The 22,433-nt window shown below is 39.6% G+C and overlaps 1 protein-coding gene and 1 long non-coding RNA gene across 5 annotated transcripts in view; one reads left to right on the top strand and one right to left on the bottom strand.

Moving 5' to 3' along the window:
* Window positions 1-630: 630 nt before the first annotated feature.
* Window positions 631-22,433, top strand: part of LOC149588823 (mitogen-activated protein kinase kinase kinase 10-like) — a 31,876-nt gene continuing 10,073 nt past the window's right edge. For 3 of the 4 annotated variants that reach the window (XR_016379837.1, XR_016379836.1, XM_089862218.1), the window contains exons 1-7: window positions 631-1,936; window positions 8,953-9,133; window positions 10,302-10,450; window positions 11,501-11,923; window positions 13,467-13,625; window positions 18,987-19,184; window positions 21,324-21,620. Coding sequence is in view for 2 of the 4 variants with exons in the window: in XM_089862218.1 (XP_089718344.1) it covers window positions 1,180-1,936; window positions 8,953-9,133; window positions 10,302-10,450; window positions 11,501-11,923; window positions 13,467-13,625; window positions 18,987-19,184; window positions 21,324-21,620 (2,164 nt within the window). In the remaining 2 variants the exon portion in view is untranslated. The remainder of the gene's footprint in view (window positions 1,937-8,952; window positions 9,134-10,301; window positions 10,451-11,500; window positions 11,924-13,466; window positions 13,626-18,986; window positions 19,185-21,323; window positions 21,621-22,433) is intronic. The other variant, XM_089862219.1, reaches the window with a different exon arrangement.
* Window positions 19,931-22,108, bottom strand: LOC149588824 (uncharacterized). Its single transcript, XR_016379854.1, has 2 exons — window positions 21,692-22,108; window positions 19,931-21,600 (listed from the first exon to the last, which is right to left on the bottom strand). It is a non-coding gene; the product is annotated as an uncharacterized LOC149588824 (long non-coding RNA).

Genomic DNA, 22,433 nt, shown 5'->3' with positions numbered 1-22,433 from the left:
CTAGTCAGGCTGACTACTAAAAAAATATCCTTATGTAGAGCCCTGCTTACCACTGTACTTTAGAGCCGTCTGCTTAGCACACGTCTAGCTTCTTTTATGTTACTTATGTACAGCAGGCTAGGAAATAAGACAGGTTTACAGGTCAAAAACCAGTTTATTAATAGCTTGGACCACTTTTTTTATTCAAAACGCGAGGGTCACTGGTCCCAATGACTAGTTTATTAATTCCTACTTTTATTAAAAATTGATAAAGGGACCTCTTTAATTATTTTCATTTTAACATAAATTTCGACTCCAGGAGTCCAGTTGTGTATACAACCCTAAGCCGAGAGAGATTTTTTTAGAAGAGAGAACGACCACAAGTCCTGGGACCAGTAGAAAAATTAATAGGGGAAGGGTTACTGGTCCCGGGACCAGTTTCATATTTAAGACATCAGGGGTCACTGGTCCGGAGGACTAGTTCAGAAATAAACCTTATTTCCAAGCCTGATGTACAGCCCTGAATTTTTTTTCGAGGCGGCTAAAACACGGCCTACTAGGTACTGTATAAAATAACGCTTTACGCTTTAACCGAAGTTGGCCCAAATTACCAGACGACGCCTTAAAGGTTCTTTAAATTGGAGTGAGTTTCCAGTCCAGTCTTTTCTAAGGTCAAAGTACCTTCCTAATATGGCGTAGATTTGTTGAAATTTTGTTTTTAGTATTTTGTGTATATGTTGTATCAAAATAGGAGTGAGAAACAAAGCCGATTGTGATTCGGGGGAGTCCGGGAAATTGCACCATTTCAGTAAATGTATTAGAATAATTATTTTATTAGTTTTTCGATTAATTATCGGCGGCAATTTCGCTCATACTGTCGCGCGTAATATGCGAACTAAGCCTTGGTCTACGTTAGACCCCCTTGGAGGCTTGGACAGAGGTCTAAGCCTAGGCTTATCAGTCTATTAAAAGTAGTAAAAAGCGGCTAAAGTAGTGACGTAAATAATTTTTTAATTAGTTTTTCGATTAATTATCGGCAATTTCGCGTATACTGTCGCGCGTAATATGCCAACTAAGCCTTGGTCTACGTTAGACCCCCTTGGACAGAGGTCTAGGCCTAGGCTTATCAGTGTAAAAGTGACGTATTTCGCTCGCGGCGAAAAGTAAATGGCTTAGAAGCGTGTTTACGCGAAACAACGGATGCCTAGTGCCATTTCATTGTCCATGGAAGCCGCTCAAGTCGCAACGATACTAGTGAAAAATGGAGATCCCAACATCAGCAGCGGTGAAAGTAGCGGCGGCAATGACAGTAGGGTGGCGAGGATATGGACCGCGGTTTACGACTACGAAGCTTCCGGCGAAGACGAACTCTCGTTACGCCGGGGTGAACGCGTCGAAGTGCTTTCTCAAGACTCAAAAATATCCGGAGACGAAGGCTGGTGGACTGGTAAGATCGGTGATAAAGTCGGAATATTCCCGTGCGATTTTGTCTCGCAGGAAGAAATCCAAGATATCAACAAATCCCTCGGGGATGATATTAGACCTTTTAAAATTAAATTCAGCGAACTCGAATTGGAAGAAGTGATAGGGGTAGGCGGGTTCGGCAAAGTTTATCGCGGGTATTGGAACAATCAAGAAGTTGCCGTTAAAGCCGCTCGTCAAGATCCGGATGAAGATATAAGCGTAACCATAGAGAATGTTCGACAAGAAGCCAAGCTATTTTGGCTCCTCGATCATCCCAACATCGTGACGTTAAAAGGGGTGTGTTTGGATGAACCGAATCTATGCCTGGTGATGGAATACGCTCGTGGTGGACCGCTAAATAGGGTTTTAGCTGGGAGGAAAATTTCGCCCGATATATTAGTCAATTGGGCGATTCAAATTGCTCGAGGAATGAATTACCTGCATTCGGAAGCACCCATCTCACTCATTCATAGGGATCTTAAATCTAGCAATGGTGAGTATATTCTGTCGGGTTGAATTTAGGATGACTGGTTGAGAGCAACGTTAGCTTCTTGATCAGTGTGTCGTGAAGTAAAAAATACCAAAAAATAAAAAAAAATTAAAAACCGTCGCTTTCAAAAAACAGGGTTCATATAATCCTGGAAAACCTGGAAAAATCAGGGAAATAAATAGTTGACAAAATCCTCAGGGAAAACTCAGAGAAATTTAGAATTTTTAGTAAAGTTCAGGGAAAGCTCAGGGAAATTTAGAATTTTTAGTAAAATTCAGGGAAAGCTCAGGGAAATTTCGAATTTTTAGTAAAATTCAGGGAAAGCTCAGGGAAATTTAGAATTTTTAGTAAAATTCAGGGAAAGCTCAGGGAAATTTAGAATTTTTAGTAAAACTCAGGGAAAGCTCAGGGAAATTTAGAATTTTTAGTAAAATTCAGGGAAAGCTCAGGGAAATTTAGAATTTTTAGTAAAACTCAGGGAAAGCTCAGGGAAATTTAGAATTTTTAGTAAAATTCAGGGAAAGCTCAGGGAAATTTAGAATTTTTAGTAAAATTCAGGGAAAGCTCAGGGAAATTTAGAATTTTTAGTAAAATTCAGGGGAAGCTCAGGGAAATTTAGAATTTTTAGTAAAATTCAGGGGAAGCTCAGGGAAATTTCGAATTTTTAGTAAAATTCAGGGGAAGCTCAGGGAAATTTAGAATTTTTAGTAAAATTCAGGGAAAGCTCAGGGAAATTTAGAATTTTTAGTAAAATTCAGGGAAAGCTCAGGAAAATTTAGAATTTTTAGTAAAATTCAGGGAAAGCTCAGGGAAATTTAGAATTTTTAGTAAAATTCAGGGAAAGCTCAGGGAAATTTAGAATTTTTAGTAAAATTCAGGGAAAGCTCAGGGAAATTTCGAATTTTTAGTAAAATTCAGGGAAAGCTCAGGAAAATTTAGAATTTTTAGTAAAATTCAGGGAAAGCTCAGGGAAATTTAGAATTTTTAGTAAAATTCAGGGAAAGCTCAGGGAAATTTAGAATTTTTAGTAAAATTCAGGGAAAACTCAGGGAAATTTAGAATTTTTAGTAAAATTCAGGGAAAGCTCAGGGAAATTTAGAATTTTTAGTAAAATTCAGGGGAAGCTCAGGGAAATTTCGAATTTTTAGTAAAATTCAGGGAAAGCTCAGGGAAATTTAGAATTTTTAGTAAAATTCAGGGAAAGCTCAGGGAAATTTAGAATTTTTAGTAAAATTCAGGGAAAGCTCAGGGAAATTTCGAATTTTTAGTAAAATTCAGGGAAAGCTCAGGGAAATTTAGAATTTTTAGTAAAATTCAGGGAAAGCTCAGGGAAATTTAGAATTTTTAGTAAAATTCAGGGAAAGCTCAGGGAAATTTAGAATTTTTAGTAAAATTCAGGGAAAACTCAGGGAAATTTAGAATTTTTAGTAAAATTCAGGGAAAACTCAGGGAAATTTAGAATTTTTAGTAAAATTCAGGGAAATCAGGGATATTTGCGTCAAACCGGGGCCGAGTAATTAAGCAAAATGTTCGTAAACATACCCTCCATAGGATTAACATTACACTATACTTTGGAGGCTCATAACTGTGGTTCTACTAGAGATAAGGGGATGTCCTTTGAGTATGTTATAGTCCAATTTGCCCCCCATCTAACCATACTATGAACTTGGGCTTTCGTGAAACAGGGGCCGAGTAATTAAGCAAATTGTTCGTGAACATTCCCTCCATAGGATTAACATTACACCTAACTTTGGAGGCTCATAACTCTGGTTATATTAGAGATACGGGGATGTCCTTTGAGTATGTTATAGTCCAATTTGCCCTCCTTGTTAAAATTTGCTCCATAGGATACTCCATATACGGGAGAAACCTGGAAAATTCAGGGAAGAATATGGGGAAAAACCTGGAAAACTCAGGGAAATTTGTTTTCCAAAAGTTGTATGAACCCTGAAAAAGGAATAGTACATTCAAAGGAATGTTACATTGATATAAAATAGTTATATTATTATATCATAATATAATTGCGTAATAATTATAGTTTAATTTGTTGTTTTTAATAAATGGTTAGTAAAAAACTAATCACTAGCTCTTTCTCAATAGAGCTGTCTCAGAAGCCTTAGTGTGACGTCACCCATACTATTTGCCCATAGAACCAGCGTGGGAAATGAGGCGGCGGCACAGGGCAAATGACCAGTTTAAAAATTGCCTGGACCAGTTTAATAATTAAATCGGAGGGGGGGGGGTCAGTGGTCCACTTGACCACTAATAAAATTCAAGGGTAGCCAGAGTCCAGACAATATCTTAACTATTTTAATTATCGACTTCTTTAGTTTAGCAGACGACACGCCCTGTTCAATGGTCATGGGCAAGTTTACTTATTCCCGACCAGGGGGGGTCGCTGGCCCAATGTCCAGTTTAAAAAAAAAATCCTTATTTCCCACCCTGCATAGAACCAAAACGGTACCACTGGAGGAAGTCTGGGAAATAGCACACTTCCACTGGTCCAAAACCAGTTTATTAATTGCTTGGACCAGTTTTTTAATTCAAAAATTGGGGGTTACTGGTCCTCGGGACCAGTTTATTAATTGCAAATCTATAGGGGAACAAAGTCTGGGACCAGTCCTGAGACCAGTTTATTATTTCGGGGACTAGGGGGGTCACTGGTCCCAAGGACTAGTTTAAAAAATATCCTTTTTTCCTAGACTGGGTACCACACATAGCCGCCCACTGCCAAAACTAAGTCCGTGACGTTTATTTGGGCACTGACGTCACAATTGAGATAGCTCTAAGCAGAGCTGGAAATAAGCATAGGACACTGTCCAATAAAAATTTTAAAATGCCCCATAATTTATTCAAAGACTAAGGAGGTCAGTGGACATTTTGACCAATAACATTTTCCGAAGTTTTGATAGTTTGACTATGAAGATGCCACACTAATTTTGCACACTCCAGTGGACAATGTCCTATAAATTTTCTAGTCAAAAAGAGGGGGGGGAGGTCACTAGACGCATGTCCTATAAATTAAACTTAACAGAATTACAGACTATAGGGACTCGGCAGTAAGGGATAAACCGAGGGGTCGGACGTTCGACATTTTAGTGTACGGGATTTTGAGATTTCAAGATTTTGACAAAGATTTTGAGATTTTGGCCCAGATTTTGAGATTCTGACTCAGATTTTAGAAATCTGGAAATCTAGTCCAAGATTTTAAGATTTCGGGATTTTAAAGGAGATTTTCAGATTTTGAACGCGATTTTCAGATTTCGAAGAAGATTTCGGGATTTTGTTCAGGATTTTCAGATTTTGAAGGAGATTTCGGGCTTTGGAACAAGATTTTCAGATTTTGAAGGAGATTTTCGGATTTCGAGGAGATTTTCGGATTTCGAGGAGATTTTCGGATTTCGAGGAGATTTTCTGATTTCGAGGAGATTTTCTGATTTCGAGGAGATTTTCGGATTTCGAGGAGATTTTCGGATTTCGAGGAGATTTTCGGATTTCGAGGAGATTTTCGGATTTCGAGGAGATTTTCGGATTTCGAGGAGATTTTCGGATTTCGAGGAGATTTTCGGATTTCGAGGAGATTTTCGGATTTCGAGGAGATTTTCGGATTTCGAGGAGATTTTCGGATTTCGAGGAGATTTTCGGATTTCGAGGAGATTTTCGGATTTCGAGGAGATTTTCGGATTTCGAGGAGATTTTCGGATTTCGAGGAGATTTTCGGATTTCGAGGAGATTTTCGGATTTCGAGGAGATTTTCTGATTTTGATATTTTAGGATGAGATTTTGGGATTTTACGTTAAGATTTCGGGATTTCTAGATTTTAATGTGAGATTTCGGGATTTTTGGTGAAAACTTCGGGATTTTAGGTGAAGATTTCGGGATTTTCAGATTTTAAAATAGGGATTTCGGGATTTTAAGGTAGGGATTTTGGGATTTCTAGATTTTGACGTGAGATTTTAAAATTTTCAGATTTTGACGTGAGATTTTAAGATTTTTAGATTTTGACGTGAGATTTCGGGATTTCGAGATTTTAAACAGATTTCAATCGAAGTGTATGGGATTTTGACAAACGTCCGACCCCTCGGGATAAACCCTTCCTACAAAACGTCAGACCTCGGCTTAACCAATCATCTTTACTTCCCACTAACCTTTTTACTCTGTTAAATCCTCCACTATTTAGATGTAGATGGGAGGAGCCGTCTGAAAACCCGCCCCTTTTGCTGTTTCCCTATTTGATTTAAAACTATGCTGGTTCATGTTTAAGTTTTCTTATGAAAAAATACGTAACTAGAATGATTGTTCAACCGCCTTTAAGGCAAATGACGGCTCTTTTGGTGTCCTTAATATGCTGGCTAATCTTTACACGCTAATTTTACTTTTCCAAAGGCAGGAACCAACGAGAATTAGTCCATGAAGACAGAGCCAAAACTAGTCTTTGTCAAGCTTATAGCACAGGGTTCATACAAGCCTGGAAAACAGGGAAAAATCAGGGAAATAAATAGTTGACAAAAACCTCAGGGAAAATTCAGGGAAGTTACGATTTTTTAGTAAAATTCAGGGAAATTTGCGTCAAACAAAGGCCGAGTAATTAAGCAAAATGTTGATAAATCCCCTCTGTAGGATTAACATTACACTAAACTTCGGAGGCTCGTAACTTTGGTTATATTAGAGATACGGGGATGTCCTTTGATTATGTAATAGTCCAATTTGCCCCCCCCCCCATCCTACCATACTATGAACTTGGGCTTTCGTCAAACAGGGGCCGAGTAATTAAGCAAAATGTTCGTAAACATCCCCTCCATAGGATTAACATTACACCCAACTTTGGAGGCTCGTAACTCTGGTTATATTAGAGATACGGGGATGTCCTTTGAGTATGTTATAGTCTTATTTGCCCCCCCCCCCTCAAACGATACTAAAAACTTGGGATTTCGTCAAACAGGGGCCGAGTAATTAAGCAAAACTTTCGTAAACATTCCCTCCATAGGATTAACATTACACTATACTTTGGAGGCTCATAACTCTGGTTATATTAGAGATATGGGGATGTCCTTTGATTATGTAATAGTCATATTTGTCCCCCCTCCTTCGTTAACATTTGCTCCATAGGATACTCCATATACGGGTATATGGAAAAATCTGGAAAACTCAGGAAAGTATATGGGGAAAAAACCTGGAAATCTCAGGGAAATTTGTTTTCCAAAAGTTGTATGAACCTTAAAGCCTAGCAGGCCAGTTAACTCCAACCCTCGACTATGGGAGCATCTAGTATCATTTGTTGAAACTAAACCACATCTAAGACTTGCTTCAATAAAACCCCTATTTGACAGAAGTAACTGTTATTCGCCCTCATTTATGGGAAATATGGACTGTGGTTTAACTCAAGCATATGCCGCTAGATGGCTCTCATAGTTTAGGGGTGGAGTCAACTTAGACTTAGCAAAGAGTGACCCAGTCTTGGAAATAAGGATATTTTTAAACTAGTCCTTGGGACCAGCGACCCTCTAGGGTCCAAAATAATAAACTGGTCTCAGGACGGGTCCCAGCCTTTGTTCTCCTATAGATCTACAATTAATAAACTGGTCCCGAGGACCAGTAAGCCCCACTTCTCGAATTTAAAAACTAGTCTAAGCAATTAATAAACTGGTTTTGGACCAGAGGAAGTGTGCTATTTCCCAGACTGGGCCAAAGACTAGTTTTAGCTCTGTCTTCGTGGACAAATTCTCGTTGGTTCCTGCGTTTGGCAAGGTCAAATTGGTGTGCAAAGATTAGCCAGCGTGTTAGGGGCGATAGGACCCCTAAAAATGGCTTTTCTTAACAGGGTGGGAAATAAGGATTTTTTTAAAACTGGACATTGGGCCAGCGACCCCCCCCCCTGGTCTGGAATAAATAAACTGGTCCATGACCACTGTCCAGGGCGCGTCGTCTGCTAAATTAAAGAAGTGGATAATTAAAATATTTTAGCTAATGTCTGGACTCTGGAAACCCTTGAATTTTCTTAGTGGTCCCGTAGACAACCGACCCCCCTCTGGTTTAATTTTTAAACTGGTCCAGGCAATTTTTAATCTGGTCATTTGCCCTGTGCCACCACCTTATTTCCCACGCTGCTTTTCTACTACACAGTGGCTAATCTTGGTAAAGGCTAGTTAAGCCAAATGCAGGAACCAATAGACCTAGTGCATAATGTCTGGTTGGTTCCTGCCTTTGGCAAGTTAAAATTCGTGTCCTGAAGATTAGCCAGAATGCTAGGGGTGATCATGGAGCCGCCCGTTGCTTTAAGGGGCATAGAAGGCGATTAAAATTTTGGGTGCAAAATTGCGTATGTCGACACTTCTCTCCTTGCAACTTTTTCGTTAACTAGCTTAACATTCCTCTATCATCTGTTAAACATTGACTTTCTATGAGATGCCTTAAAGACATTTTATGAACGTAACTGTTCAGGGTAAAGCAAAAGTAGTTCTGCCGCTGACACAAATAGTTCGTTGCAGCTGCGAAGATTGTTGTGATACATTTATATGCTTAAGACATCCAACTTGACCCCGATAATAAAGCAAAGCTAGGGTCCAGGTGACTTTCCTACTGAACTCCGGCCGGGTTTCACTTATAAATCCCGCCCATAAATGCATCCTGTCTTCGCCAAGCCAAAACTGGACTTCGTAAGGAAAGTCACTTTGAAGGGCATCCGCGCTTTGCAACAGCCGACTCCGTTATCAACCAAAACTTTCCGGCTAACCTTCTGGACTCGAATTTTATATTGCCAAAGGCGGGAACGGGAACCAATCGACTTAGTGCCTTAGGTCCGATTGGTGCCTGCATTTTGCTGAGCTAGCCTGTACCAAGCTTACCCACTGTGTAGTAGAGAAGTCATCTTTAAGGGGTGAAGATTCGGAATCGTTTGACGTCGTAACACTCGGATTGTACATTACACAAAAAATATGACTTTCACGAAAAATGTCCCTAGCTGTTTGATACACCTTTAAAAAACCCAATTTTAAAATGTACTCTTTGCTCTTTTTCAGTTCTACTCAGTGAAGGTGTTGAAATGTCGACTCTTTACGACAAAACTCTGAAGATAACGGATTTTGGACTAGCCAGGGAAGTTTACAAAACGACGCGGATGTCAGCTGCAGGTACCTATGCCTGGATGGCCCCTGAAGTCATCAAGTCCTCAACCTTTTCAAAAGCTAGCGATGTTTGGAGGTAAGTTTCTCTATTTTATGTTGATGAGCGCGCCTAAGACCATAGAGCTGTCTCAGAAGCCTTAGTGTGACGTCACTCATAGCGGCACCAAACATGGCTGCTCACTGCCAAAGCTAAGCCCGTTAGCCCGTGACGTCACAACTGAGATAGCTATATTAAACACAGATGGACTGGAATGGAGATACAGGTGGCGCTTGGTTCTTTTAGGGCAGCGTCTCTAGCGCCACGCCGCGACCAATATTGAAATTTTTTCGACTCGAATCAAGGCTTGTGAGTCGAACCAAGGCTTATGAGTCGAACCAAGGCTTATGAGTCGAACCAAGGCTTATGAGTCGAACCAAGGCTTATGAGTCGAACCAAGGCTTATGAGTCGAACCAAGGCTTGCGAGTCGAACCAAGGCTTGTGAGTCGAACCAAGGCTTGTGAGTCGAACCAAGGCTTGTGAGTCGAACCAAGGCTTGCGAGTCGAACCAAGGCTTGCGAGTCGAACCAAGGCTTGCGAGTCGAACCAAGGCTTGCGAGTCGAACCAAGGCTTGCGAGTCGAACCAAGGCTTGCGAGTCGAACCAAGGCTTGCGAGTCGAACCAAGGCTTGCGAGTCGAACCAAGGCTTGCGAGTCGAATCAAGGCTTGCGAGTCGAATCAAGGCTTGCGAGTCGAACCAAGGCTTGCGAGTCGAACCAAGGCTTGCGAGTCGAACCAAGGCTTGCGAGTCGAACCAAGGCTTGCGAGTCGAACCAAGGCTTGCGAGTCGAACCAAGGCTTGCGAGTCGAACCAAGGCTTGCGAGTCGAACCAAGGCTTGCGAGTCGAACCAAGGCTTGCGAGTCGAACCAAGGCTTGCGAGTCGAACCAAGGCTTGCGAGTCGAACCAAGGCTTGCGAGTCGAACCAAGGCTTGCGAGTCGAACCAAGGCTTGCGAGTCGAACCAAGGCTTGCGAGTCGAACCAAGGCTTGCGAGTCGAACCAAGGCTTGCGAGTCGAACCAAGGCTTGCGAGTCGAACCAAGGCTTGCGAGTCGAATTAAGCTTCGAGACTCTCCCGCTAGATGCCATTAGAAGAACGGGGGTTTTAGCTTATAATTTTTCCAGTCATCTGTGTTTAATGGTCTTAGATCTCAGTAGCGTTTTGCATTGTAACTTGTTGCTTAATTGTTTTGTTTGGTTTCAGTTACGGTGTCTTACTATGGGAATTGTTGACTGGTGAAATGCCTTATAAAGGAATTGATACCTTGGCTGTCGCTTACGGAGTCGCAGTCAACAAATTAACTTTGCCTATTCCATCAACATGCCCACTGCCTTTTTCTCGACTCATGGAAGGTAAGATTCACCTTTTTTTACTAAAAATGCATTTTTAAATGTAATTTAATGATGTAGGGAGTATTGTTTTCTTTAAAATAAGACTAATCAGGGTTTCCACGGGTCAGGGAAAACCTGGAAAAATCAGGGAATTTTAAAAATGGGCCGAAAAGGTCAGGGAAAAGTCAGGGGATTTTTAAAAATTTCAGCTAAGTCAGGGAATTTGATTTTAGTGGGTAAAATTTCTGGGGATAAGTCTTTATTGAAAGAGTATAATGAAAGTTTCTCCTCCTCCTCTCTTAACACAAAAAAACTCTAGAGCAATCCTTAAAAATGTCTAGAATTGTTTTTGTAAAGTAAATGCCTAAAGTTATAAAAATCTCCTGGACTGTTATTTATAGTTAAAATGTTTCTTAATCATTTTGGTGCAACAAACACATTTGAAAGCTTAATGTAGAGAGTTTATTTCATTATAAGCACTTAAAACTTGCTGTAAACATTCACACTTTCGGCCTTAAAAGGTCAGGGAAAATCTCAGAAAAAGGTCGGGGAAAATCTCAGAAAAAGGTCAGGGAAAATCTCGGAAAAAGGTCTGGGAAAATCTCGGAAAAAGGTCTGGGAAAATCTCGGAAAAAGGTCTGGGAAAATATCAGAAAAAGGTCTGGGAAAATGTCGGAAAAAGGTCAGGGAAAATGTCGGAAAAAGGTCGGGGAAAATGTCGGAAAAAGGTCGGGGAAAATGTCGGAAAAAGGTCGGGGAAAGTCTCAGAAAAAAGGTCGGGGAAAGTCTCAGAAAAAAGGTCGGGGAAAGTCTCAGAAAAAGGTCGGGGAAAATCTCAGAAAAAGGTCGGGGAAAACCTCAGAAAAAGGTCGGGGGAAAATCTCAGAAAAAGGTCGGGGAAAACCTCAGAAAAAGGTCGGGGAAAACCTGTAAAAGTCAGGGAATTTGGTTCTGAAAATTCCGTGCCAACCCTGGACAAGTTTCGATAAAAGTGGTTGAGATTTCACCAAGATACAAACAAATGTTTTTATTAAGTCTATAAATGCGTCAATTCTTTATTCTTCATGATAGCGTGTTGGGACCCAGAGCCTCATGGTCGGCCGTACTTTGTGGATATCCTTCGAGAGCTGGAGGAGATTTCCCGATCGCCTTTCATGAACACTCCGCAAGAATCATTCCATACGCTTCAAGAAGATTGGAAGCACGAAATTGAAGAAATGTTTCACGAGCTTAGATGCAAAGAGAAGGAATTGCGATGCCGGGAAGAGGAATTGACGAAAGCCATCCTGCAACAGAGGATGCAAGAAGAGTTGCTGATGAAACGGGAGCAAGAGTTGGTCGAGAGGGAGTTCCATTTGCTCGAAAGAGAGCTCAATATTATGATTCAGCAACAGCAACAAGGTCGACCAACACCCAAGAAGAGGAAGGGCAAGTTCAAGAAGAGTCGGCTAAAATTGCTCAAATATGGAGGCCAACAAATCAGCATGCCATCTGGTGAGTACATTCATTTTATAGATTAATAAAAACAGACGAGAAAAAGTGAAAGATAAATCTAGAAAATTAATTGCCTGAAGTGACAGATATTCAAAACTTGCAGAGGTTAACGGTAATAGTTAGTACTAGCTGTTAGCCACGGCGTAGCTCGCGTGTAATAAGAAATTCCATCAAAATGATATAAAGAATGTGTAGATTTTACTGATGACTGATATTTTTGTAGCACCCTAGGTGCGAAGGCACTCGGCGTTGCCCGTCAGCCCGTCGGGACATTTTTTATTACTTTCCACGCGGACACTATTCCATAAAGAAGGGTTTTTAAGTTTTTGGCCGCCATTTAAAAAGATGGCAACAAATCGAACCCGAAAGACCATTCAGCCCGTCTATAGGTTAAAGGAAACCAGTGTACTAAATATTTGCGAAATCGGTTGAAACGCGCGGACTTTGTTGCATAGAGAAGATTTTTTACATTTCTGGGCGCCATTTATTAAAATGGCGGCGGATTGGAGGGAAATCTTTCTTAGTACGCGCCTACTACTTATGAGTAACGTTTCTGCAAATTTTCAGCCTTCTATGGCAAGTGGTTTGGGCTGGGCGTTGATTATCAGTCAGTCTGTCGGTCAGTCAGTCAATCAGTCAGGACTTTGATTTATATACAGGGTTCATACAAACCTGGAAAACCGGGAAAACCTGGAAAAATCAGGGAAATTAATAGTTCACAAAAACCTCAGGGAAAGTTCAGGGAAATTTAGAATTTTTAGTTAAATTTGTGTCAAACACGGGCCGAGTTATTAGTCAAAATGTTCATGAACGGTACCGTTCATAGGAATAGCATTACACTATACTTTGGAGGCTCATAACTCTGGTTATATTAGAGATACGGGGATGTCCTTAGATTATGTTATAGTCCAATTTGCCCCCCCCTCCTTCGTTTACATTTGCTGCATGGGATACTCCTTATAAGGGAAAAACCTGGAAAACTGAGGGAAGTATATGGGGAAAACCTGGAAATCTCAGGGAAATTTGTTTTCCCAAAAGTTTTATGAACCCTGTTCTGAGATAGCTCTATAGGCCGTGAGCCCGTGATGAAGGTATTAGAGTCGAAAAGATTTGTATCGTTTGATTGTGAACATTTGAACACTATACAATACGTAATTTTTTGAAACATTAAAAAAATTTAAATTGGTGAACAAATTTTGTTAAGTTTTCATGATGGTCTAGTTTCATTTAACGATCACTTAAATTAGCCTTATTCCTGATCAGCGCCATCTACCCATAGCGGTGACTTTGAGAACTACTGTAAGCGGCAAGCCAATTTATTCAGATGTCGCTAAAATCTGGTGACGTCATTTTTGGTAAGACCCGAGAGTGCCAGTCAGTGACGTCACCAGATTTTTAGCGACATCTGATTGGCTTGCCGCTTACAGTAGTTCTCAAAGTCGCCGCTATGGGTAGGTGGCGCTGATCAGGAATAAGACCGCTAATTAAAATGAAAATATTTAAATTTTTTAAAAACACTAAAGTGTACTTTTTTTTTCTTCAGATTTTCGTCACAACATTACAGTGCAGCAGAGTCCTTCGATGATTAGACCGGACATCAAAAGCTTACGAATGGGACAGGCCACACCGGAAAGCCCTCCCGCCTCACCCAATCTGGCCAGACTCAGAGCTTATGCCTGTAAGTTTGGACGAAAAGACAGGGGTACGTCAAATTAGTTAGAATTCTTAATATAATACTAAGAATTCTTCTCAAAAAAAAAAACACGTCAGAGTGTAGCGGCTTGGCTAATGTTTACAGTATGAAAGTTTAAATACAAAACGGTTGAAACGTATATTTTTTTAAAAAGAAAGGGTCCTAGAATGAAAAACAAATGGTACAAAAATTGCTTGCTTAATATAACATAACATAACGTAATTGAAATGCCTGGCTGATTGTGAAAGTCGTTCGTAGATTGCTTATTGCTAAAACGCATAACGCGGCTAAAATATATCATTTCGCATTGCCTAAAGATTATAAAAATTACTTTGCTCGATCATAAAATAAACGTGTTATGTAACCTAAACCTAAGACCATTAAACACGGATGGACTGGACAAATTATAAGGTGAAACCCCTGTTTTTCTAATGGCATCGCCTGTCAGCAGCGCCCCTAGCGGGAGAATCCCGAAACTTAATTCGACTCATAAGCCTTGGTTTGAGTCGAAAAAAATTCAATATTGGTCGCGGCGTGGCGCTAGAGACGCTGCCTTAAAAGAACCACCTCTATCTCCATGCCAGTCCATCTGTGTTTAATAGAGCTATTTCAATTGTGACGTCACTTGCTAACGGGCTTAGCTTTGGCAGTGAGCGGCCATGTTTGGTACCGCTATGGATCTATGAGTGACGTCACACTAAGGCTTCTGAGTTAGCTCTATGGTTATAGTTGCGCTCGAGAGGCGCTGTCCTATAAGAACCATACGCCACCCGTATCTCCATTTTTTAATGGTCTTAGCCTAAGCATTATCCTTTGATAAATTTTCAAATTAATTTCTGGAAATTATCATATTGTAAGGATGGGAATGTTGTTCAGTCTTGTACTGGTAAATACCTGAAAAGCGTGACTAATACCTTTTCGGTAAATGACGTCATACAATTACGTGTAAAAGATATTTAGAAGCGCTAACTTATGATTCGTAATTATTTCTGGCCTTAACCAAATTACTTTGGAATGCTTTATCATCGTATTAATATTTGCGCTCAGGGTTTGGTAGTCTTATTGGAGGTAACAATGCTTAAAGCAATTAAGTATCGGCTGTGGTTTAGTTTAATCAAATGCCACTAGATGCCCCCATAGTCGAGGGGTGGAGTTGACTCGCCCTCTAAGCTTGGGAAAGGCTAGTATTAACTCCACCCTCGTTGACGACCTTTGATTGCTTCCTTCCTGTTTTTGGTAAGGTTAATAATTAGTGTCTAGCATTTTAGGTGCGCCACTTAAGCTTTAACACCAAGAACCTATTTGCAAACATTGAATTTTTATATGGTTATGTTGGTGAAGGAATTTTTGACGTCACAATTGAGGGCAAGTGCGAGGAATCGTGAATTTACCTTGACCTATGATCATTAAACACAGATGGACTGTAAAAATATATGCTAAAACCCCGTTCTTCAAAGGGCATCGCCCCTTAGCGGGAGAGGCCCGAAACTTAATTCGACTCATAAGCCTTTATTATGTTATGGCTATGGTTTGAGTCGAAAAGTTTCGATATTGGTCGCGGCGTGGCGCTAGAGAGGCGCGGCCCTAAAAGAACCACGCCCCGTGTCTCCATTCCAGCCCATCTGTGTTTAATGGTCTAAGCCTTGACTTCTGAGCCGGAATTAGCTCATATAAAAATTACACCGTTCAAAATTGTGTGTAACTGGGATTTGATTGTAAAACCTTAATGGCAATTTCGGTTTATAATAAATTGACATAAAACATTTCGTCCAGGGAAACTTGCTTACAGCTGCGCAAAATTTAGCATAATTTAATTGAAATCGGAACCGTGAATTAAATTGCCAAATGTTTTTAATACACCGGGATTAAAATGTATGCCCTGGACATTTGGGTCAAATTCAAAGATGGGCATGTTCAAATTGGCGTTCAAATTAGACAATTAAACACAGATGAATGGAGATAGGACGGCGTGGTTCTTTTAGGGCAGCGCCGCTCTAGCGCCACACCGCGACCATTATTGAAACTTTTTCGACTCAAACCAACCAAGGCTTATGAGTCGAATTTATGTTTTGGGACTCACGACAGGTGATGCCATTTGAAAAACGGGGTTTTTAGCATATCATTCAAGTCCATCTGTGTTCAATGGTCTTAGATTTGAACTTGTTTTCCAAAATTGCTCAACTCATTTCACCCTAGACGAAGCGTTTGATAATTAGGCCTAGTTTAGGTCAAATTATTTTCATAAATAGTGGTTATTTTCCGTGTCCCTGACAAGCACCTTAATTACCGTCAGTAATTTACTTTTAATTTACCAAATACCGCGTAAATTACCGATTTATATCGTTCCGTAATATTGAAATGGTAATTTACCAAATAAAGCGTTAATTACCGATTTATATCGTTCCGTAATATTGAAATGGTAATTTACCAAATAAAGCGTTAATTACCGATTTATATCTTACCGTAATTTGGAAATGGTAATAAGCCTATGAAAATATAAAATACCATAAACGACGGTAATTTTTGTTATTCCAAAATTTTATCGGTCCTGGTAAATCACCATTTTTAAAAATTACCGTAATTTCACATCGCTAATCATGATAAGCAAGTAGTCCACTAAGCCTTGTGAAAACGTATCGTTAACGTGACGTCACGTATCCAAATACGAATATAACGTCATCTTTCTTAAACGATGCTTTCGGACTTAGGTAATGGGCGCCCTCTTTCGGATCATTTACGAATTTAAAACGGTAACGATACGGTTTTGCACGGCTAAGTGGGCTACTTGCTTTAGGCTTATTACGCAGAAACTTAATTACGTTGCTAGACTCATTCAATTTGTACTCGGATGACCCAAGCCTTGAGCGTTAATTGCTTGTACATTCAAAATTTGCACATTCTGCGTATAGTTAGTTATTTGCACTGAAACATACCTTTTATTAGTTTTGTAGTTACGTATCGTTCAGAGTTTCTCAAATTGTATCACTGCTGGCTGCGCATATAGATATCCGCTTTAGGGTTTATTAATTACAAAGGGATTAATTAATTATCTTTTAAAAGTTTCAACTTAAATTAAAACCAACCGCGAAATTGTATTGTTTTATTTTTTATTTACAACTGATTAAAGTATTTTATAATTATGCTCAAAATTGTTTATTTTTAATTATTTATTTATTTATTATTTTAATTATATCTTAGTGTTAATTGAAAAATGCTTTGGTTAGAAGTACAAAATGCAATGCCAGCAGTAATTTATATTTTTAATTATATTTAAATTATTATTAATCAGGGATAGATTAAATTTTAGAAGTAGGAATGGAGAACGGTTAGTATTTACTTCAGTGAGCCCAGTATAGAGCCCCTCCCTTCAACACTTAACGAAATTCAAAAGTTTAAATTATCTTATTGGTTGACTCACTTAAACTACGTTTTGATGACGTTGCTGACGGGGACGGCGAAAATACGTAATTCCTATTTACCTCTGTCACTATGACCCGCCCGTTCCGTGGAAGGGGGTCCGGGACTTTGACGCGCGCCCAGATTACTCTGTTCTCCATTCCTACTTTTAAAATTAAATCTATCCCTGGGTAAAATCATAAGTTTATAAGATATGTTCATCCATAAGTATGACACATACCTATACTTAGTAATGCTAGAGACTTACAGCTCGAGATAACTAGAACGACTCGGTGGTCAATTTTGCAGGACTTGCATCTTCCCATTTAGTTTGTACTAAGCCTTTGTCAGCAGCGCCTTACCAGGCGTATGTCGCTTTACCCTGAATCTATTACAAGCTCCAGTTTCAAAGTTACCAGACTTTAAAAACTTATGGATGAACATATCTTATGAACTTATAGTAAAATCAAGGCATAGGTTGAAGGGGTGTTGACAGGGTTTCTTTATTTCTCCTTGAGTCCTTATAAATGTACAGAGTAAACATTTTCTTTATGGATCTTAGAACATTTTATTGGCTGGTGACCCCTGGTGAATAAACTTTAAATAACTTAACACCACGTGGTAGTATAAGGTCGTGACCTTGCATCGAGTAGTAAGATTTTACAGTGACTGTTACGAATGGCCATTTGTCATTTCTCCAACTTCGTTTAACGAATATAGTTATTTATTTGCAGACAATTTTTGTAAGCCAAATTTTTACTTACATGAAAGATATGATTAGAAAAATGTTAAATGCGTACAAGCGTTAGTTACAATTTAGTTTATTATTAACATTAGCAGCTTGGTTTAATGGTTTTTTGTGAAATGTATCATGGCGCACTCTGTTAAAGCAGACCGCGGGTCACGTGGTTTCCCTACAAGTTGACGTTCCTTACGAACTCCAGTTTTGACTTGGCGAAGTCAGGAGGCATTTGTGGGCGGGATTTATTACTTATAAATCCCGCCCACTAGCCTTCGCCAAGCCAAAACTGTAGTTCGTAAGGAGAGAGTAAACTTGTAGGGGAAACCACGTGACCCGCGATCTGCTTTAAATCCAGGAATCGAAATAACGTTTGGTTTTTATGTTTATTACTTTATTATTTAGTTGAATTTTATTTAAAGGGACTGTAAAGCCGGCATAGGCGGGTGGGTAAAAATTATTTTAAATACGTCATAGGCACGTGACCGAGGAGAGGGAGTGGTTTAAAGAAACTTAGCTCGTTTTATTTTGTAACTTGGACCACTTTGAGCAGGGAATTGGCGCTGCAAAAAAAGGACTAGATTTCAACTCCCAATCAACGTGGAACCTCTGTATCTTGACGTCACGTGGTGCCTATGACGTATGGCAAACCCGCCGATGCCCACTTTACAGTCCCTGCAAAGAAGGCATCGGCGGGTGGGTAAAAATAATTTGAAATACGTCACAGACATCACGTCCCGATGCCCACTTTACAGTCCCTGCAAAGAAGGCATCGGCGAGTGGGTAAAAATAATTTGAAATACGTCACAGACATCACGTGATGCCAAGATACAAAGACTCCTCATGGAGTGGAACTAGTTAACATCTAGTCCTTGTTTTTCGCGAGATTGCAGCGCCAATTCCATGAAGTGATAGTTTTCGAAATAAAACTCACTTAGCTTCTTTGAACCTCGTCTCTCCGCAGTCACGTGCCTCTGACGTATTTCAAATAATTTTTACCCAGCCGCCGATGCCAGCTTTACAGTCCCTTTAATTAAGATACCTTCATTAGAGTAATGGCAGCCCTCTAGTTCCGACTGTATTAAGCTCTTAGGGGAAATACCATGCGGTGCCATTAGTCTATTAGTTCAAGCTAGTCGCTACACTCTATGGGTATATTTGGCTGTGGAAAATGGTTCATGGCGTAATTTTTTGTTACCGATGAAATAGTGTGAAATAATTTTTGCCCGTAATAGTACCGACAGATGGCGTTAAAGGTAAAACGTGGGGTCCGAGTTCAGTTCATCAGAAAGAACGGGTTTACGGGAGACAGAAACTTCTGATTGACGATACGAAGCGATGGTCGAAGAGCGCTCCCAATCTTGAGAAATCTCAACGTAATACTTATCCTTTGGTCGGTGGAGTCTCCAATACTTGCGTTCTTGAAGAAATAGGTAGGTTCACCACCAACTTCAAATCACCGTTAAATTGTTAACTGGTAAATGTGGTTTAATATTACTAATTTACGATGAAAAAGTTCAGGTAACGTCAAAAGTGGATGAGTAGAGAAGTATAAAAATGGCCAAAAGTGGCGAGTCATCAGAGTTTCGCCGTAGTTGACCGTTTTATTGGCGTAGCTATACTGGGCCTGTTCACTCCCTTAAAATAGGTCTTGTGTTAATTCGCGGTTACGCGGTTACCGTCGTCTGCTATTGTGTATGCTAGAACTTCCTCGATTTGTGTTTGTAGTCAGGACAGAGTAGCTGGTAATGTTTTAAAAGGTATTTGAAGGTATAATATGGATTTAAGTAAGGTTATCGAAGCAATAGAAGAGCACATAAAACTAGATACGTTTAAAACATATCCCGTTAATTTAGCTATAGCGCGAGCAGCTTGCATCGTGATTCGCGTGATCGAGTGGGCTGTGGTTAAACCAAGGAGCATAAATGTCTGAACTACTTTAATGAAGTCGCGAGTTTTCAAGTCCATCAGTCACTAGTAAACTAAATAGTTATTGGCGAAACTTTGATGTCCGCGTTTTTTAACACAGGCTCTATGGCCATTGTCATTTTTTCCCTCTCATCCACATTTGGTAACGTAACATTATCGTTAAAAGAATGGCTGCTTTTTCTAAATATAAAAGCAATTAAATATTAAAATTAAAATGAATGATCTCTTATTACAATATGATAATTAGTACATTTAATTAGTCTTAAAAATAATCGAGGACTTCTGCGCCATCCGCCATTGGTTTAGTGGCGTCTGCTAAATCGAACCTCTTACCCCTTACCTCTCTCAGCCTGTGAGAATTCAGCTGCAGTCTCGTAGGGGTAAAAGGTTTGGTTTATTATTAACACGAGTCACGTTATCTGAAAAAGTCTCAGTCATAGAGCCCAGCGGTCCTATAACTCCTATAAAATCCTATATTTTTCAACCTGTCTTATATTATCCTCTAATTTGATGACAGGGCCTATATTATCCTATAATTTGATGACGGGTCCTATATTATCCTATAATTTGATGACGGGTCCTATATTATCCTATAATTTGATGACGGGTCCTATAATATCCTATATTTTCATGACAGGTCCTATAATATTCTCTAATTTGATGACAGGTCCTATATTATCCTATAATTTAATGACGGGTCATATATTATCCTACATTTTCATGACAGGTCCTATAATATAGAATATTATAGGACCTGTCATGACTTAATAGTTATATGAGCATTTTTAGTCCTATATTTTCCTATAAAAACGCATTTTCTCCTATAAAATCCTATAGAGCTATTTCAGTGGGGGAAAAATTTCGTCTGCTACGAAAATTGGGCCTGCCTTTGAGTGTAGAGGGCGGCCATTTTGTGAGGGTTTCTCTATGGGCAAATAGCATTGGTGACGTAGCCATTACCCCCTCTGAAATAGCTCTATATTCTCCTTTATACACATATTTTCTTCTCCTATATATTTTCCTATAAAATCCTATGTTCTCCATACACATATTTTCTTCTCCTATATATTTTCCTATAAAATCCTATATTCTCCTTTATACACATATTTTCTTCTCCTATATATTTTCCTATAAAATCCTATATTCTCCTTTATACACATATTTTCTTCTCCTATATATTTTCCTATAAAATCCTATGTTCTCCTTTATACGCATATTTTCTTCTCCTATATATTTTCCTATAAAATCCTCTATTCTCCTTTATACACATATTTTCTTCTCCTATATATTTTCCTATAAAATCCTATGTTCTCCTTTATACACATATTTTCTTCTCCTATATATTTTCCTATAAAATCCTATGTTCTCCTTTATACACATATTTTCTTCTCCTATATATTTTCCTATAAAATCCTCTATTCTCCTTTATACACATATTTTCTTCTCCTATATATTTTCCTATAAAATCCTATAATCTCCTATAAAACACATTTTTTCCTCCTATATATTTTCCTATAAAATCCTATAATTCCAGAAACAAATTCCTATTATACCTATACAAGGAATTTAACACGTTGTCTGGGCTTCCTGGAAAGTACATGAGTACCTTCTTTGCATAACTCACATTGTTTCCCTTGATTTAGGAATGGAAGACTCGTGGAACGATGTGCCATTTGGTTCTCCCAGACATAGCCACCTTGAAAACGGAATAACTCTTTCGGATCCTGGATCTAGTCCTAAAAGAATACTTACAACGTTAACGCGAAAGCACGTCGACGCCGTGCTCTACAACTTAACCGCTATGCTGGCCTGTTTCGGAGCTGGCTTTGACGTGCGACTGGTCAGGCATACCAATATTCATCCCAGGCTTTCACCATCACCCAATCACTGGATAGAAGAGGAAGAAGAAGAGAAACGACTCTGGGGAAGTAGAGAACTCGGTAAGTCATTTGGACTTTATTCACTACCGAAGTTTTGAGTGTCTGAGTCAAAATGCTCTTGTTAAATTTACCATAAGATGATAAAATATGTTCTCCGTAAGTTTGTAACTGGTAACTTAGAAACTGGAGCTTGTCATGAAGTGATTTAAGTAGGTCATAGATTCAGGGTAAAGCGACGACTGGTGACTGGGGCGCTGACAAAGGCTTAGTACTGCAGACTAAATAGGAACTAGATCGACTGCAAAATTAACCACCGAGTGTAGGACTTCAATTCTCGCTTGACGTTCTCATGAAGTGACTTAGGTGAAACTTGACAGATTCGAGGTAAAGCGACGCCTGGTGAATGGGGCGCTGTCAAAGGCTTAGTACAGACTAAATAGGACTAGATGGACTGCAAAATTAACTGAGTGTAGGGCTTCAATTCTCGCTTCCGTCGTTCTCATGAAGTGACTGACGTAGGTGAAACTTCATAGATTCGAGGTAAAGCGACGCCTGGTGAATGGGGCGCTGACAAAGGCTTAGTACAGACCAAATAGGACTAGATGGACTGCAAAATTAACTGAGTGTAGGACTTCAATTCTCGCTTGTCGTTCTCGAACTGGAGCTTGTCATGAAGTGATTTAAGTAGGTCATAGATTCAGGGTAAAGCGACGACTGGTTAGGCGCTGACAAAGGCTTAGTACAGACAAAATAGGACTAGATGGACTGCAAAATTAACAGAGTGTAGTTCTGCAATTCTCGCTTGTCATTCTCACGAATTGATTGACGTAGGTGAAACTTCATAGATTCAGGGTAAAGCGACGCCTGGTGAAT

The sequence above is a fragment of the Phalangium opilio genome, unplaced genomic scaffold, assembly GCF_054372755.1.
Source record: "Phalangium opilio isolate 3A_F unplaced genomic scaffold, DU_Popi_V2 ptg000537l_1, whole genome shotgun sequence".
NCBI classification, from domain to species: Eukaryota; Metazoa; Arthropoda; class Arachnida; order Opiliones; family Phalangiidae; genus Phalangium; species Phalangium opilio.
The sequence above is the reverse complement of the archived record's forward strand: the minus strand, read 5'-3'. Positions and strand labels throughout refer to the sequence as shown.